The following is an 18,271-nucleotide window of genomic DNA, read 5'->3' as shown; positions in this document are numbered from 1 at the left end:
AAATCTGTTTGATCTTGAACAGATTCCTTGTATGTAAATAGCATTATTATTTCACGTATCACCAGTGACCTTTGGAACATACCAGGAAAGGAAGGATTGTTCATTTCTTCCATTGATTTTCCAATTTCCAGTAAATTGTTTTTATCTTGGGGTTGTTTACCCATTAGGAATAAAAATGCCTAAATGGACTTCAGAAAACGGTGGAAAGGTTGGGAACCTGAGGCCCTCTGCTTATAGAGGGAAGCTGATACTTATATACAATTAATGCAGATATTAGCTTTTGCTTCTGTTAATAATGGACCACAGCAGTAAAAACAGATTGAGTAGAACTACTTTGAATGTCACTTGATATAGTTGTTGGAGGAATTTGAGCTTACAGAATGTTAAAGGACAGCAACAAAAGTCCAAAAATAATGTATCTTAATTGCTCACCTTAAAAAACAAAACCAAACAGCCCATCTGGCCCTTTCAAATTCCTTTTCTATGGCAGGAAGAGGTGGCACTTGGTTTTTGATGATAGGAATGAAGTATTCCTTCATGAAATTCATCCAGTAAGATAGGAGGACTTTTAAAAAGGCCATCCCATTTCTCCCCCCCCCCCCGGCATAATTTCCTAAAAGACCGGATAAGAAAAACTAACCAATGGATAACTAGAGCTTAAAATTCTAAATGCTGGTGTAGTTTTGTGAATTGTTTTGTCTTTTATTATGCAAGAGGAAATTCTACTACATCCAAAAGCATCATCTACAATTGCTGGACTGCTCGATGCACGCATGATGACAATGGTATATAAACCCTAATGCATAAGTCAGAAAAGTGATATGTAATATCAAACTTCATCGAGCAAATTTCCACATCAGTAAATTTTTCAATAATGTCAACTTCCATTAATGCAACAGAAAAGTGTCATGAAAATGGATGTTCACGTGCTTTGTTGATGATGGAAGAATGGATGGACAGGGCATACGCTTTGAAATGATAAAGCGTTCACTTACCTCACGGTCCAGCAATGTAGGTGAAACCACCGTCACAATGTCTCCTTTCTCTGGATCAATGTAGAACATGTTTGGAGAAGGCTTGTCAGGGGTCTGTTTAAGGATATTATACCTCAACAGAGCATTATCTGTGGAAGGGTCATCAGCATCGAAGGCTGTCATGCGCATGACGATAGTTCCTAAAAAAGGAGGGGGACAAACATAATATATTATGGTTATTCACATCAACGATGTGACACCTCTATTTCCATATGTGAGAACTGCTGGCTGTAAGCCAGCATCAACTCAGGGAAACCAATTAGATTTTTATCTTCAAGCATAGGGAAAGTTTGTTGGTGCTTCCTATGCCAGAAGAAAGGCGCTTGCGCCTGTAAGCTTGCAACAAACAATTTTTCCAACTATTTAGTTAGTCTAACAAAAGACATCACATCTACCCAAAGGACCGTGTCTGCCCATGTCCTTAGACCAACACGGCTATAACCAACAACCCAGGATACTATAACAAACAAATGATATTGGCATATGGGTACGCCCTTATTTTTGCCTTAAAGGGTCATACATTTGAGGGGTTGGTTGGGTGTCAGGCACCTTCTAATCAAACAGCTCCTGATAAATAAGAAAAAGACTCTACTACAGTGGTAATCCTTTTTAGATTCAAAGATACCCCTTGGTAGACCCATATACCCTTCAGAAAATGCCAGCTCTTCGTTTTCACTTGTTTTTAGACGACAGAAGAATGATAGAGCAATCCCCCTATTGCAAAGAACTTAGGAAGACCACACAAATCAGAATGCCTTTAAAGCTAACGATTCCTGTTTGAAATCTCCAGATTTATCTTGCGACTCATGTTTGCACTCCTAAAAGTGCTAACATTGTTTTGGCACCCTGAGGCACCCCTGAAATGATCTCAGGGCACCCTAGGGTGAATAACTGCTCTGCTATATAGAATTCACGTACTTTTCTAATGTCAACTGCAACATCCTAAATTTACCATATCTGCCTCATGATTCAAATACTTCTACTCCCAAATTGTCCTTAGCATGAGGAACTTATTCTCAGTACCTGTCTACCTAGAATATACTGTTATATCCTAGCTATGGTTCTCTAGCCTTTCTTGTGAATACTGATAATTGCTAAGTATTATCATAAACGCCTTCCATGAAAATAATACGCTGTGCAGTCCTTTCCCCTATGTGAAATCAGTGCAAAGTTCTACTCATTGCTACCAAATTGCACATTTACTTCACACAACGCACTGTGGGTAACACAGGGGAAACTAGTCAAGCACTTAAGCTGTCCAGTTGTTCAACCCAGGCCTTCAAAGTTTTTAGACCCAAGTTACTTAGTGAATCAATTTAATTTGGTTTCAATTTTATTTTTCCACGTTATTAAAACTTTCCAACCGAAATTAAAACAAGAAAGCTTATTACTCATAACTTAGCTTCTGTGAGGATTCTGAATTAACCAGAAAATAAAATCCTATCCAGTCAGAATCAAATCAACACATCAAACAAATTATCTCAGGATTGGAAGAAAGTGAAATCACCAAATTAATTTTAAAAATATCATCAATCCTTACATAAGCTCTAACACACGAGTCGGAAAGGGTGGCTGTCCTTTGGCTTATAAATCCCAACTAAAACAATTTACCGAAGTCAATCAACTCTGTAATTTGAGTTTAAATTGCTTAAAATGGGAAAACAAATCATCTAATATCTGAACCGCAACCTCAAAGCCAATTATAAACCTTCCTTCCCAGATTTCAGTTCTTATGCAATAGCTAACCCTTTCTTCTGCCATTCTGATCTAAGCTTAGATAAGGGGGGGGGGGGGGGGCGCTACTTTAAAGCTCATTAAGATGAAACTTGCTTGAAATATAACACTTTCCATTATATAAAAGGTTTGTATGCCCGAAGGAACTATCCTTATCATGATGTCCACAGAGCCTTTTGCGCTCATGTAACTCAATGAGTTTAAAATCAGACTTTCAGTGACACCGGGGAAGCGCTCTCATGCAAACAAGCCCTGCACCAACCGAGTTTAACTACACGTGCGTAACAAGATAGGACTGAAGCTGATGTATACATGGAATGCACGTCATTTCTGCCCCACCAATTTCCCCATGTCCTAGCAATGACAAAAAAACAAATGTTCTTCAAGGATAGCTGAAGTCACAGTGAGCGCTTAACAATCAAATAGAAATGGGGTATTGTCTAAAAGTTTCGAGGCAGCTTCATTTGTCAGAGGCTATAACAATAGCCTAGAATTCTGTTCAACAAGCAACTACCGACTTGGTCAGAAATGCCTTTTTCCCCTTCCCCTTTGTTGTTTTTTTTCCCTCAGAGCGATGCCTCTTGCTGTAGTGACCTTGACTATAAGCTCTCGAAGGTTTTGCTTCATTGCTACTTCAGGCAGAGTTACCCCCTTGAGAAATATAACAGAGATCTGACAGCATGTTGGTTTTATTCACCAGTGATTAAAGGTCAGACAGCTCAAAAAGAAGCTTACCACTGGATGCCTTGCCATGTTTTCCAATATTACAAAATGATCCTAGCCCTGATATTTCACCCACTTTGTTCACAACTTCTTCAGCGAAAAAGGAAAATATTGTCACTTTCTGCTCGGAAAAAAGAAAAGGCATTCTCACTTCCTAAGCAGAGAGACCTTAAAATACATTGTGCAGGTTTTTAGGTTTTATACTCCAAAATGGGTGGCTTATTATTCCTGTTAGAGAGAATGTGCCATAAAGACTGCCCAAGCAACAAAAATTCAAGAGAAATAAATAGCCATTAAAGAGGAGCGCTTCAAAGGAACCCAAAGGAATTAGGAGCCCACTGAGATTCATTGGCATCTGGGTTCATACTTCACAAAGGCTCTTTTGAAACTCCCAGCCTGCAGAATTGTCAAAGCTCTATCACACCCGTTTAGCACTAGTACAGCTCCCCAGATTTCCAATTACACTGGCATAAAATTGATGTGATACAGTGATGAAGCAGGTCCTAGTAGCTATGGTTCTCTTAAGATTTCTTGTGAATACTGCTGATTGCTATGCCCCATCTTAACAAGCATGCAGGGAAACAATACATCACGCAGTCACTTCCACCATGGAAAGTGAGCGTAAAATTCTACCAAATCTGGATGCTAGCATGCTACACTTTTTTGCACCGATATGGATGGTAAAAAGCTGCAGAGAACCGAGATATTTTGTTTCTACCTTAGTTATTTCTAAGGAACCCACGACATTCATATTCCATCGCAATCACTGTGCTATTTAAGCATAAGTTACTGCTCCTAAGTGTCTGCATAAAAAAACTGAAAATTAGCCAAATGCATGGGGTTTTCTAAAGTTCAGTGATAACTGATACAACTTCAAGATCATTATCTGAAAAATTTTGCTATATTTATCACTTCTTCATACCCACACACTGCCTTCTTTACTATTCACTCCATCCAGGAAGAGCACATACCAACTGTAGAGGCTTCCTCAGGCTGACAAAGGGTTTTTTAACCCAAAAGCTTGCTAACAATTTTTTTCCCCCCAACTATTGAAGTTGGTCTTACAAAATATATCAGATTCACCCAAAGAACATTGTCTGCCTATGTCCTTAGTCCAACACAGCTACAACCTACATCCCTACACGCATACTAGGCCCCTACACGCATACACATGCAATTTAATGTGGTTGAATAAACTCCAGTGCAGTTCACACTGGAGTTTATTGTTCCCAGGTGCCACATTTGCATCTGCGTCCAGGACTGCAGCATACTGAACCAGGGAAGAATAGCCTTGGCTGGCAGGTGGCCCCAGGGGTCAGCCTGCCACTCCAGGGCAGCTCCAACCTGGCTCAGCATGCTGGCAGGGGCTAGCTGGGGCATGCGGGTGCTTCAGTGTGGGGATAGCTGGCAAGCACCCCTGCACTGAAGCACCCTCATGCCCTAGCCAGCCCTGTCAGCATCTACACGTGCCGTGGAGCAGAGTAAATAATAAAACTTGCGTCTGGCAGCACTATCCTATAGTGGAGTTAATTAGTTTACTCCAGCCAAATCACACTGCACATGTAGACACTGATGCTTTACTGCAGAGCTAATTAGGCAAATACCACAGGAAACGGCTCATGTCGATGTGTCCCCAGAGTCTGAATTTGCCTGGCAGAGCTGTGCTTCAGAGCAGTCGTGGAATCCTACTGCACAAGGATATAGAATAGCTCTATCAAGAGGCCCAAACAAGCTGTTAGAAAGACTTGTGTAGCCAAACCAGGAAGGAACTCTGTTCACATATATTAGGGAAGATAGTTTGGGAATATACATACAAGCTAACCTGGGAGTTCATTGTTAAGGACTTCACTTTCAAAATTTCAACTAAACAGTGATGCCAAACCCATTAACCGTGAACGCCTCCTTGAATGCCTCTACTGCTTTCAGAGCATGCATATTCTGCGCGTTCCCCGTCGAAGGTTGGTAACTTTATGCGCTGCATTGAACAAAGGAGCCATCTCCCTGCTCCCTTTGAAATGATCACGGTGCTTGTATGCATATATGTTAAGATACACTAGAGATGAAACCCAACACCAAATGATCACATTTTGAACTATACTGCCCCAAAACGCAGGCAAGTAAAGGCTGATGGCTTGGGTTTGGACACGTGTACTTTTCTCGTATTTCAAAAAGATCTATAACGCAGACTGCAGTCCAAACGAATTTAATTTAAGATGCATACATCCCTGGTATTACTCCTTCATCATAAAGTTTTATTCTTCATAAAAGATTCATTTCCCCAGACTCATAAACTGACTACTTCTAATTCAGTGTCATTTTATAAATACTTCCAGTCCTAGCATCAATCAAATACAGCTGGCTTTCAAGCCACAAAACAACAGCTTGCTACATTATCATGTTAAACAATATATATTCACTTACCAAGCTGAGGAACAAATGTCTGAAAAATCAGCAACTTTATAGTTCTGTCAATGATTTGCAGATATCCACTTTAGGCTCTGTTTCTCGGGAAAGGTGTAGTTATTGCGATGCTGTATTTCAATATTCTTGCTTTATGTGTTGTACCTTCTGGGCAGTTTTGTTACTACCATAATCGTTTGCACCATCTATTTGCACCTCTCCGGGTTAGTCATTGATTAGATGGATATTTCACCAGCCAATTCATTGCTCCAAAGGCTGTAACTATCAATCTGCTGATTGCTTATTTGGCCTCTAAGTTGGCTTAGAAATATTGGGGAATAACTTCCCGTAGGCACTGGAAAGCAAAACACAATGCCTACACAATCTTGTAGCAATTGGAGCAGATGGTTTCTTGGGAAAAAGCTCCTTGGCATTTTGTTATTTACCATTTAATAACCTTTCCTTCCTTTCTTTCTTTTTTTGTCAGATGCCGGGAGAGGGACCTGGAACATTTGAGCTGACAGATAAAATTACCATTAACATAGATTTTTTTTTAGGTTCAACTACGAGATGAGCTGAGGACCTTTTGCTTCATTACCTGTCATTTCCATTTGCAGTTCCCAGGGGGATCCTTACTGTAACTCCTGCCCCCATCTAGGTGTACAGTTACTGTATTTTATCATGTATAAGTGAAGGTTAAGTACTGTACTTAAAAGCGTGCCTTACATAATGTAATAGATGCAGCTTTCTGAATTATGTAGGCACTTTGCTTTTGACTTTCTAAACATGCTTTTTTGTCATGGGTTACTGAGAGACTTTTTAGAAGCTCTCATCCTGCAAATGGTATTAGGATATTTAGCCTATTTTCAAGGAATCGAGTTGCTGTTGTGTTTGTTGGGTTGAATTTGGTCTAGATGACCTGCTGAGGTCCCTTCCAACTGTAACTTTCAATGAGTGTCAAGGTATTGTGGTGATGACAAACCTGGATGACTGGCTAGATGAGGTCTATTCCTAGCCCCATCCCAGATTTCTCATTGGCCAAGTCGCTCAGGATCACATGTTTAAAAGTGGCCTTTAGACTGGATGCTTAAATTTAGGGGCCTTGTTTCGCTCAGGTCAAGTCAACTGGAATTGCAGCACTACAGATTCTGGCCTAAGATGTCTCAGGCTTAGGCACCTACATTTCAAGACATCCCAAATTAGACTTTGTTTGTAAATTGGATCCTTTGGCCCTTGTTCCTGTGTTCCTCATCTATTAAAGGGAGATTATATAACTAGGCCCAGGAGCATCATTAGGAAGAATTCCTGCTTTTTGATTATTATTATCAATGCATCGCCTTTGAGAAACGCTCTACTTTATGGAAACATTTCTGTGCAAATGTTATTATTTTGGCAGCCCCCCCCCTTCCCAACACTCTTTATAATGGCTAGGGACATTGCATGTGGGAACACAGAGCTAAATTGTGCCTTTAAATCATGACAGAAGCACAAAGCCTAGGGGAAAGCTCCCAGAGATGTGAACCAGGCTGGAAAAATACCTCCTAGATCCTTTTGGGGGGGTCTCTGACTTTATCACTGTGCTCTGAGGTTACCGGGGCTATAGCCAGACTTACATTTCTACATCAATACATCCGAAAAGATTCTCTTACATAAGGTCCACTGCACTGACAGTGCACAAAGACTTCAAAGTGAATTTATATACAGGCATTACCACTTGAAGGCAACTTCATGTTGCCAAAGTGCTATAAAGGGGACTCAGCATGAAGGAGAGTGGTTCACAGTCCTTTGCTGATTTTAAGCCCAGGCTGTGTATCTAGTCCCATGGTAGCTAATAGGATAACTTATGCAAGTAAGTTTGTACATGCTCCTTACTCTGTATAGGATCTTTATTTGGCATTGCTCAAAAGACTAGAATTTTCCTGCTCTTTCAGGTACATTTTCCCCAGTGGCTCTCATGTATTTGTAGGGATGGGAGGGCCAGTTTTGAATAGGCATTGGACTGTGAAAAAAGCTTCTCTTTGCACTCTCTAGTCTGTGTTCCTCATCCACTGGGCTAAGAATCTTGATATACCTACGTATCTTGAAAAACCCAGCATCAAAACCAAGCACTGCTAAGAACGATGGCTACTTTAGTACAATACTAGAACAAAGAAAAGGAAGAAACAAGAAGATAAATGAGAATATCCAGCGAGTGTCTACTGTCTCTGCACTGCTTCGTGTTCATTACCGCAGAAAAGCAACTTTTGGAAAACGGTGCAGAGAAACGTATTGTGCTGTTACTAAACTCATCATAACTAATTACATGTTTGACTGTTGATTTGTACTTTAAAGAAAACAAGCCCCAGGGAAGCAAAACAAATGTAAGAAGAAAGTCTATTATGTTTCCAATCAACTACATTTGAATTATAATGGCAAATATTAACATGGCTGTTATTAAAAAAAATGGAAGGCCTTCCTCGATAGATAGGATGTTTAGGTAGAGTTAATGATTGCGGTCTTTACGTATTTCTTTAATTTGCGGATGGCAATAATTTCTTATCCTACAGAATTTGCTTTAGCTTGCCCATTTGTATGTCTCACACATGCAGGGCATTTTCAAATGTCAGAAGTCAGAGTGTTATCTACTTTACCTTGTGGATCGTTACACTGGATATGCCAGCAAAACATAACCACGTGGGCTGGAGAGATGTGCTGGTGAAGTCCCATTCATGAGAGGAAGCCTACAGAATAATGGCTGCAGGTCTATGATGGATCAGTGATAAAAGGAGAAAATGTGTGACGTGGAGTGATGGGGTGGATTCCCGGTTGGGGTTTTGCCTTTGCAGGGAAGACACACAGGGATGGATACGTCTGCACTGCACCCTAGGCATTGCAATAGAGTCCCATTTTACTTTTGTTCACTCAAATAAGTGACTGAATGTTTATAGATTCGTAGATTGTCAGGGGCTGGAAGGGACATTGCAGATCATCGGGTCCAGCCCCCCTCCCGTCCCGCTCTAGGCAGGAAATGTTTATTGAATGTCTATTGTATCGGGAATTTCTGTGCAAGTTGCTCCTCTGAAATGATGGCTTGGTTCAGGGACTTATTTCCTGGTTGCGCTCAAAGTGCCATATATGCCCAGTTGCTATCATGATTGCATGATACGCCATGCTGTGCTAATCAGCCAAATGATTCAAGTCTGATGGCTCGTGCCAAATATTCCAAAACATGAGAAAGTAAATGTGTGAGACTTAAAATATAGATGAAGTCCAGCTAAGAACAGCTGGAACCTATGGAGAGTTAGCAATCATTCAAAAATCAGTTATGTATGGAAGAGGAAATAATGAGACATTATTTTCTAATTGAACGCTATAATAAAGCATGTGTACTGTAAAGATTTATGCCCAGGTCAAACTTGAGCAGTTCTAGTACTTCACCTTTTTCAAGAGAGCATTATATGTGTTTTGGTAGAAAAAATTATTCATGGGCTGAAAATGAGTTATGTATTGTCCATAGAAATACTGTAGCTTACAGTGCTGGGTGGCTGAAAAGTATGTTAAATGCTTTCATGCATCTGCCGCTCCAGGCAAGGCAGTGAATTATGAAATGCCTAAGAGTCAGGATGTGAATGCGCATTATTTGAAGGTGTATGGCCTGGATACTGCTCGGTCAGATTGTTCTGGGCTCGTCCTGTGATGCTAAGAAAATGCTAGGCCCAAACTGCTTAGCAAATGGATGCATTACCTAGATATGGAGTACATCAATGATGAGTCACATATCACGACTACCTTGCATACATATTGCTTGCAAAACAAGATGCCAGATTAATAGGAGTTTCAGCAGCATGCTTGTATGTGGAACTTGTCTTTCATTGGATAGGGATACATGGCTAGGAAAGATATAATGAAAATGTGTATCAACAGAATAATTAGTATTTATTATTTGATTGCTAGGCTTCTTAGGAATCCTGATCACATGCAAGGACTCCACTGCAAAAAACATAAAACAAAATCATAGTCTTCACTCTAGAGAGCTTACATTAGATTCACTACACTACTCTTCTCCGACTTAAGTTACGTACATGGATGCATAAAAGCTGGTAATCAATATGGGTCTGAACACCTCTAAGATGCAGAGAGCAAATCAACCACTCCCAGATGTCTGCACAGAGGATGTTGATTTGTAATGTTCCAATTCTCAATTGCCACATACCTAGGAATTTAAAGTCAAATCTCTTCTCCAGCTAATGCTCATCAAAAAATGCCAGCAGTCCAATAGCTTGGGCTTTTATGCTCTAAAAGGTAACAGAGTTTTCAATGAATCTAGCCACATGCTAGTATGATAAGGATCCAAAGCCTGGACTGGGATGACATGGCTAGAAAGACTTGCAATCTTAATGAATAGAACTAGTTACCATTCTATTTCCATCCAAAAAAAGGGATGGATGAATAGATGAATTTTCCCCCCTCGTTTGGGAACTTGCCAACCTGCTGAGCATTTCTTATATTCCATAATACAGTAAATACATTTCATATTTAAAAATTAAAGTTTAAAAATTTTACCTCTTTCCCATCCAGTTTAACTGCATGATTTGCACAATCAGGGCACAGGAATGAAGGGCATCAATGCCCCATGAGCAAGGTTCCCGTGGGAGAGGAGTTACCACGACATGGTCCTGAACCATTTTTTTTTAATCTCCTGATTTAAAAACCTGCAGGAGCCTCAGGGGAGCAGGACGGAAAGTGGTGACTGCTCCGTTGCCTTCCGAGGCTTCATTGACCAAATGAGTTCCCGGGTCTGCCTGTCTTGAGCTTTCTCTTTCCACTTCATGGTCCTTTTAAGTTCCTCCCAGCTGACAGATTATCAGACAGCCAAGAAACGAGCCTGCCTTATTCAGATGTCTGGAAGTCACTGCGCACACTCATTGCATCCCCTGATGTCTTTGCACAGGGTGCACATGGGATGGAGTTGTAGACTCCACTCTGGGGATTAACAGGGGTTGGGTTGAAGCACCACATGCCTGCAAATGAGCAAATGTTCGCTCCTAGGAGCTGAATAAGCTACCCAGAGGTCTGGGCAGGTTTCTATTGTGCCATTTGCTGGCCCAAGGATTTGTTCTTACCCAGGATGATGCCTACATTTTGAGGCAATGGCAAAATATGCTTTACTAGAGTGACGTGTCTCCTTTTCTAACAGGAAAGTCTATTTTAAAAGGCACGAATTGCTTCTTGGATCACAACCACCAGCTATAAAAAAAAAATCTAATTATTCTAATATTCTAACTGCCAATTCATAATATACTCTTATATGTCAGATAGCATAATTCATAATGCAATATTACACATTCCCTTGGAACAAATGGTTTCAAGTAAATGATGGTAGGCATTGAACACTTTAGTGTAGGTGAATAGCATAAAATAGCAATTACTAGAACTACCGCTCGTCAGGGAACAGGCAGCCAACAGAATTAGGGCAGAAACCTGACTGAGACGCCCTCGGATGGGATGTAAAGGGCCCACACTGCAGCATATGCCCCCTAATTACCATATTTTCAGCTCTGCTGAGATGGAGCCCTTCTTTCTGTGTCTTTTGATGTGAACTGTTTTAAGACCCCTCCCTTTCTATCATGGGCGCTCCCACATTTGCCGTGCTGTTTTTGCCTTCCTGTGGCAAATTGGAATTGCCTGCAATAATTCAACTTTGATTTCAGACATTTACTAGCTGTTTAAATGCAGATGCAAACTTTATAGTCTAGAACAGCTAAGCACAGAGCTTACTAAGACATGTACATTTTGCTTGGCTTTTACTTTATCTCTGTTTCATAATCCAAACATTTTCCTCCAGCTCTTTTCTGCCTTTGCTTTAATATTTTAACATTTTTTCTCCCTTTCTTTACTTACCCAGGTGTTACAGTCCTTGACCATCACCATTCAAACTGCCAAGAGCGAATCTAAAAGTAATGCGCATAAGTAAACCCTGATGTAAGGTTCATATTCACAAATACCCATGAGAAATTATCTTTTAAATGTAGTGGGGTGCTTCCTTCAAACCTCCAGATAGAAATAAATGGGACAAAATCAGATGAATTATTTACTATGCTTTAGGAAAAATCCAGTTTCACCAGGTTTCTAAGCTAAAAGCCACTCTTAATTGAAGCCAGCGGAGAAAATAAAACATGTCGGAGGTGGTGTAACTTGCCACAATAAATCAAAACCGACCACGATAAAAAAAGGCAATGTGTATTTTCACATGCCACTAACCTAGCAAAACGATGATTTTTCGTGCTGTCTCGTAATGTGTATCTAAACAATGCATGTCATGTACAAGGGCCCAGTGTTTAAAAAGTTAGTTAAGAGCTCACAAAACTTGACAGCCAATTATTTGTACTCTTCTGCTGTTTTATGATAACTGCATCATTCAGTCCTTGGCCTGCTTTCATCCTCCCTTCCATCCATTCCTGCCCCAAGGAGTTCACGTTTTACATACCTAGGATGAACAACAAGAATAGAGGGAGATTCTTGTTTAGCTCATCAAGGAAAACAAGTGATCAGCAACCAAGATCGTCCGGGCGGGACCAGAGAGCAGGAAACAAAGACCGCATTGTGCCTTAAGGGTTCAATTTTATCAAAAGACTTAATCCCACTCACAGATTGAGCTCTGAAATTCTGGGCCAGTTTTGAGGACTGGCGACGCACCCAGATGCCTACGGCCTCCAAAAACCATTAAGCCGACCTGGAATCACAGCACTGTTGCAGACACACGCCTTTATTCGTTCCTACCCTGAAGCTACAGAGCTGGATCTCTCACGGAAATGTTTTGCCGTATCTACTAGCAGTCAGTTTTTTTCTTGTTATGCAAAGAGGCCCAACAGGCTGATATGGCAACTTTATTGGTACTTTTCCTAAAGCAGTAACTGGTAGAGGAGGATTAGACGGTAGAGTTCTTGAAAGGCGGAAGAGAAGAGATCGTCAACTGTGCTTTTTAAATTTCCTTTAGGTTTTTTTTAGCATATTCATTTATTCTGTAAAAGTAAATGTCTAATACCAGAATACATTCACGTTATAAATAAACAATGCTATTCAATGGCAGTGAATAAATAATATCTTTTCAGTTCAATCATAGTTTGAAAAAAAAACACAGTAAAAACAACACTTCCTTCGGTCTCAACAACTCACTGCTTGTAAAAACCTATTAATCAATACAATCTAGGAAATGAAACTGTTCAGTCTAATGCTCATTTTTTCCCCCTTGTAAAACCCTGTAAAAATCCATTTTTGTGGAGGTATTTTGTGATGAGAATTGAGTCCCGAGCTATGCTATCTTGGGTGGACAGACTGCCCTCAGGATTTGGTTCAAAATTTAGACCTTGATTCAAAGTTTAATGAAACCTCTGGAGAAAGTCCCAGGGAAAGGGAATCTCTCCTTGGTTTTCAATAGGCCTTAGATAAGGCCCATATCATAAGAAAGTTGCCTTCAACCTGTTTAGATGCTTTATCAGCAGTGTCTAGGATAGACAGAACCTAATCTGATACGTACATGCTTGTCATGCTTTTTAAACGTTATTTTGAGAGAGGGTTGTGAGTTTTTTAATGATCCAGGAATGTAAATCTCTGAACAGAAAAGGCCTCTCATTCTCACTTAGGTCCCTGGGCCCTGCTGCCATTCAAATAATCCCCACACAAAGTTAATAAACATTAAAAACACTCCACCTCTTGTACAATAATGCCTCTATGAGATGTGGTTTCACTTCCATTTCACAGACATATTACTTCCATGACGCTGCCTGCTACCCCTTTATGACTCATGTAGTTAACCAAAATTCAAGGCTGGGTACATTAGGTTGCTTCCATTAGGAGGAGGATGTGATGCGTCTATTATTTCCTTGATACAATCCTATTTACAAAGAACGTACGAAGTCCTATCGCCCTACCCACGGGAAGAATCGGACAACAGGAGTTAGTTGTGCGTGCGGTAGCTTTTTGGTTTTCTGTTCACAGCTCCAAGTTTCATTCAGCCAGCCCCAAACCCAAAAGATATCATTGTTGGCTTCTCCTCAAGATCACATTTCCAGCATTTTTGTCTCTGCACATGGTGCTTCCTTGTGACCTTCTGACTCTTTCTGTCACGTTTCTCCTGTTTCTCACCTCTCCCCGTCTTTCTTGCACGCACATGGCTGGAGGGTTTTCATATTATTTTAATGCCATGGGTTCAGAGAGGAGCTCAGTGGTTACTTATAACTACTTGGGAGGAAAGAGAGCAATTCTGTTTCCCATCACAATAACATTTACTGGACTCACCACACTGCATTAAAAAAACTACTTTGCTGCACAATGTAAGGTGGAAACCATCTATCCAGCTTGTATTAGACCCCTCAGTACATGATCAGCTCCTGCATTGGTGAACACTGGCATAGTTATGCGGAAGCCAAAGCTGGCACAGCTGATGGTCCAGCTCACTGAAGAATAAGACATCCACTAGTTTATTGTTAGTACTGGTAAAGGCGGCACTGCCCTTCTTCGTTCTCATTTCACCCTCTGAAGCCTTCATTTCAGAAGGTTTCTGGCTCTGATCTACCCTCAAGGAACAAACAAGCAGAACAGCCTCTAGTAGGTGCTTTGGAGACTTTTCTCCTCAAACCACTAGATACAATAATCAGTTTGGAAGGATTTCACTTTCACCACTACAGTATGATGATGACGATACCCAAGTTCATACTTAAGGCTCTCTACATAGGACATAAAATCATGAGCACTGCCATTGATTGGGCCAGACCATAGGTCCACCTTGCCCAGTATCTTGTGTCACACAGTGGCAGAGAATGGATGCTGCAACGGAGAGTGAACAGGGTCTGAACTCGTCTTCTACTTGTGTTGGAAGTGCCACCTAGAAATGGTTGTGCATTAATCTCTGGGATAAAACCAAGCTGCAGTTTTCGACCTCATCACTCATCTTCTGTATCCGTGAGCCTCTTCTGTCATTACAGACACACCAATCAGAAATAAATCCACTGACGTGTAGGGTGCTACCAGGATAATTGAAAGAATAATCAGGCCACTTTATTGAGAGGTAAATCCTCTCCACATATTCCCTGACCTTGTCTCCTTCAATCTGGGAGTGCACTTTTACTCTAATTTATCATTTCATCCTCAAATTGATTTTATAGTCAAGTCCTGTTAATCTGGTCTCCTAAACATTTAAAGGTCTGTGCTGCTTGATAAGTGACAGCTGCAGTCTTGGTGCATGCCCTGGGTTTTTTTTCCTGGCTGGACAAAGGCATTACCCTTCTTGTTGGTTCCTAGAGCTATCCCTATTGAAGTTGTTATAATTATTCAAAGTCAAACTACTCAGGTGGGTTTTTTTCTTCAGATGTTTCTAGTTCTTTTTCTCTTACACTCTGAATTTAGTGAAGGGAATCTGATTGAATCCCTCATAGGGGATCCCTTCATTCCCCTTAGGGAATGTTATGACACAGCAATATATTCATTCACGTGGCATCTACCTTTAGACTCTTCTGAATAAATCTCGCTATCTTCCCATGCCGAAACGTTCCCAGTCGGCAAAGAGAAGCACAATCAGGCATTCTGAACACTTTCAGTCTGAATAGGTCAGCCTCTATATCACATTCACAGCCCCAGTTCAATTCCTTGTTGCATTTTGCAACAGCAGATGATAAAGTGTTTTCCAAGCTATTTTTGTGTTGCAAGGTTGAGGGCTGCTTGGAGGAAATTTGCATACTGAAATCTCAATGGCCCTACTCTAACTCCCTTGGTTTTTTGGGGAGAGTTTTGATTTTAAAGCCATTGACAGTTCAGTCTTAGTAAATAATTCAGATGTTTGAAGAATGTGCTGCATGATTTTTAAAGGAAGCCTTTGAAACGACAGTGTGAAATATAGGATTATAAATATAGATGTTGATATATAAAAAGCAGATGAAGTTCAGTAACAGCTATACATTTCCATAGGCAGAGCCCTGCCTCTGTCATGCACATCGCCCTATAATATATACCTTAGGGCCCATCATAATTTAGGGTCACACTGGGACCTCCCCCCTACATAGGTATAAATGACCTCCTCTATTTCATTCCTCTTTCATACTAGGAAGATGGGAAGTGTTTCATGTGCCTGACAGAGAGCTTGCCATTTCAAAAGGCCATTCAACTCTTCATGCCTGCAGACCTGAATATGCACCACCCCTGCATCAAGGTAATGGTGGCAGAGAACATTTTCCAACTTTCTTCCTGAAAGCACAGAGCTCTGCACTGACCTAAAAAGTCCTGAGAAAGGCACAGCACTGACCCTAGCCTGCAATGACCAATGGGAACAACTATGTTCTTACTTCTTTGCAAATGTTGCATCTTGGTTGCTCGAGACCTTAAGCAGCAAATCAAGTGCCTTCTCTTTGTTTGCAATTGATTTGCTCTTGAAAGGGCTACATTATGTCCACGGAGAGAAAATATGGGTAAGGAAAAGACTCGGCATGTCATAAAACACCCTGCTATTGACTGTTCAACTCCTTAAAATAAAATTAATAATTAAGCACAGAATAGGGCTGTGTATATCACTACAAGCTAGAAGGCAGTAAGAGATTGTAAAGAATTGTGCACAATTAGTGATCATTAAGGCATGGGCTTGTTTAAATACAATTATGCACATGCACGTGAGTGGCTCACCCAGGCATGCGTGTGCACACAAATACAGTGATTTCTTGTGCTAAGACACGTAGAAAGTATTCATCGTTAAATAAGATACTCTTTCTATACCAGCTCTACAGCATTATCAATCCTAAGCAAATAATTGATTTCAATAACAGCCAGGACAAGTTACAAGAGCAGAAGATGTCTCCTGAGGGGCTAAAAGAAACAGGACTTCATCCTGCTGTCATTTAAACAAATGGCGAAGTCTCATTGGATGCGTCTACACATCACCAGACGGCGACGTAGCAATGTATTACGTCACCGTACAGTGCACTATGGCAATACAGCAATCACACAGGTCTACGTGTGTTCACCAGCTACCATGCCATAGTGGCACGCTCCCCTGGTACAGTGTGCTGCTACAGCGATGTAGAGACAAAACCTAACCGTGTGCTGCATGCACGGTGCAGGAACCACCTATACTGAGCCAAAAGGAAGTACTAAAACACAGCGCCATAGGAACACTGCTGTACGGTGATGTGTAGACACGCCCATTGTACACCATGATGCAGGATGAAACAGAAAATAAATCCCGAATGGTGATTAAACTTTTTTCTTTTCAGGCTAAAGAGAGTGTGAAATTCTTAGCAATACACAACACAATTTAAAGCAATTTCTCTGACCAGAAGTGTGTGCAACATATATTTTTCATGTGTTTTTGCACTTTGAACTATAAATCTGCTGCAAGCCACGTGAAGTATGCAATCGCAGTTTTATAAGGTATCAAATTGCAGGATCAAATCAATAACCGTTTGGAAGGGATTTTTCCATATGAGACTTCATTTGAAAAATCCAGGAAGAAATATTTTGCTTTAGACACCACATGGACCTGTGATTTATTAGTTTCTTTCCCTGCCAGCTTTTTGGAAATCTTAACTGCCTATGAATATGAACTGAAAGCTTCCATACTAGTCAATCAAGCCACTCAAGGTCAGTATTCAAGTGCATTTCTTTGTCTCTTAGATACTTGCTAGTGGTATCCTTCCTTGATACTGCCACACGTTTCACAATTAGATGAGATTGTCTTTATACTTGTCTATGTGAAATTTAGATAACTTGAAAGGAGAGGAAAGAAGCGTTTCCACGAGCACAATATTCTGATGAACTTCCTGACCTTTCTCAACAAACCTACCTTCAGGTAACTTAACACAAAATAAAAAGTTCCTGACTTTGATGGACTTAAGTGTAATTATTTTATGTCTGTTTATCTACAAAGAAATACCAGTGACAGTTATGATATAATAGTGAGCCACAATGATTTATATCTATGGATTAAGTGTCACATTTGAAAAATTGTGCTTTAAGTCATGTATTCACACCAGACCTTGAAAACCCAGGAGATAGATAGATATTGCAACTAAATGTACCAAAGTCAAATGAAGTTATCCATGCATTTTTATGATGTTACCCAAAACATGCATTACATTGCTCTTTACTCTTCTCTGTTCTACGAATTCCCAGAGTTTTAGAGGATTTTATTCAAACCTACTGCTCTGAACAACAGTTTGTTATAACGTTCACTTGTATTCCACTTATGAGACAGACCTGTTATTTTAATGTCATCAGTGTTATATTATGCATATTGTGCAACCTCTGCCTATACCCACCAGACCTGACTCTTTGTGCTCTGTATATTCGCTGCTTTGAACAGAGATGCTTCTGATGTTCATCGGCGTGAGGTCAGAGTTAAGCAACACAGATAAGTC

The 18,271-nt window shown here is 40.5% G+C and overlaps 1 protein-coding gene across 2 annotated transcripts in view; it reads right to left on the bottom strand.

Moving 5' to 3' along the window:
• Positions 1-18,271, bottom strand: part of CDH13 (cadherin 13) — a 788,124-nt gene that overhangs the window by 255,034 nt on the left and 514,819 nt on the right. For both annotated transcript variants that reach the window (XM_019488228.2, XM_006268561.4), the window contains exon 7: positions 996-1,174. In XM_019488228.2, coding sequence (XP_019343773.1) covers positions 996-1,174 — 179 coding nt within the window. The remainder of the gene's footprint in view (positions 1-995; positions 1,175-18,271) is intronic.

Source organism: Alligator mississippiensis, chromosome 10 (genome assembly GCF_030867095.1).
Source record: "Alligator mississippiensis isolate rAllMis1 chromosome 10, rAllMis1, whole genome shotgun sequence".
NCBI classification, from domain to species: Eukaryota; Metazoa; Chordata; order Crocodylia; family Alligatoridae; genus Alligator; species Alligator mississippiensis.
Note: the sequence above shows the minus strand (reverse complement) of the source record. Positions and strands in the feature narration are given on the sequence as shown.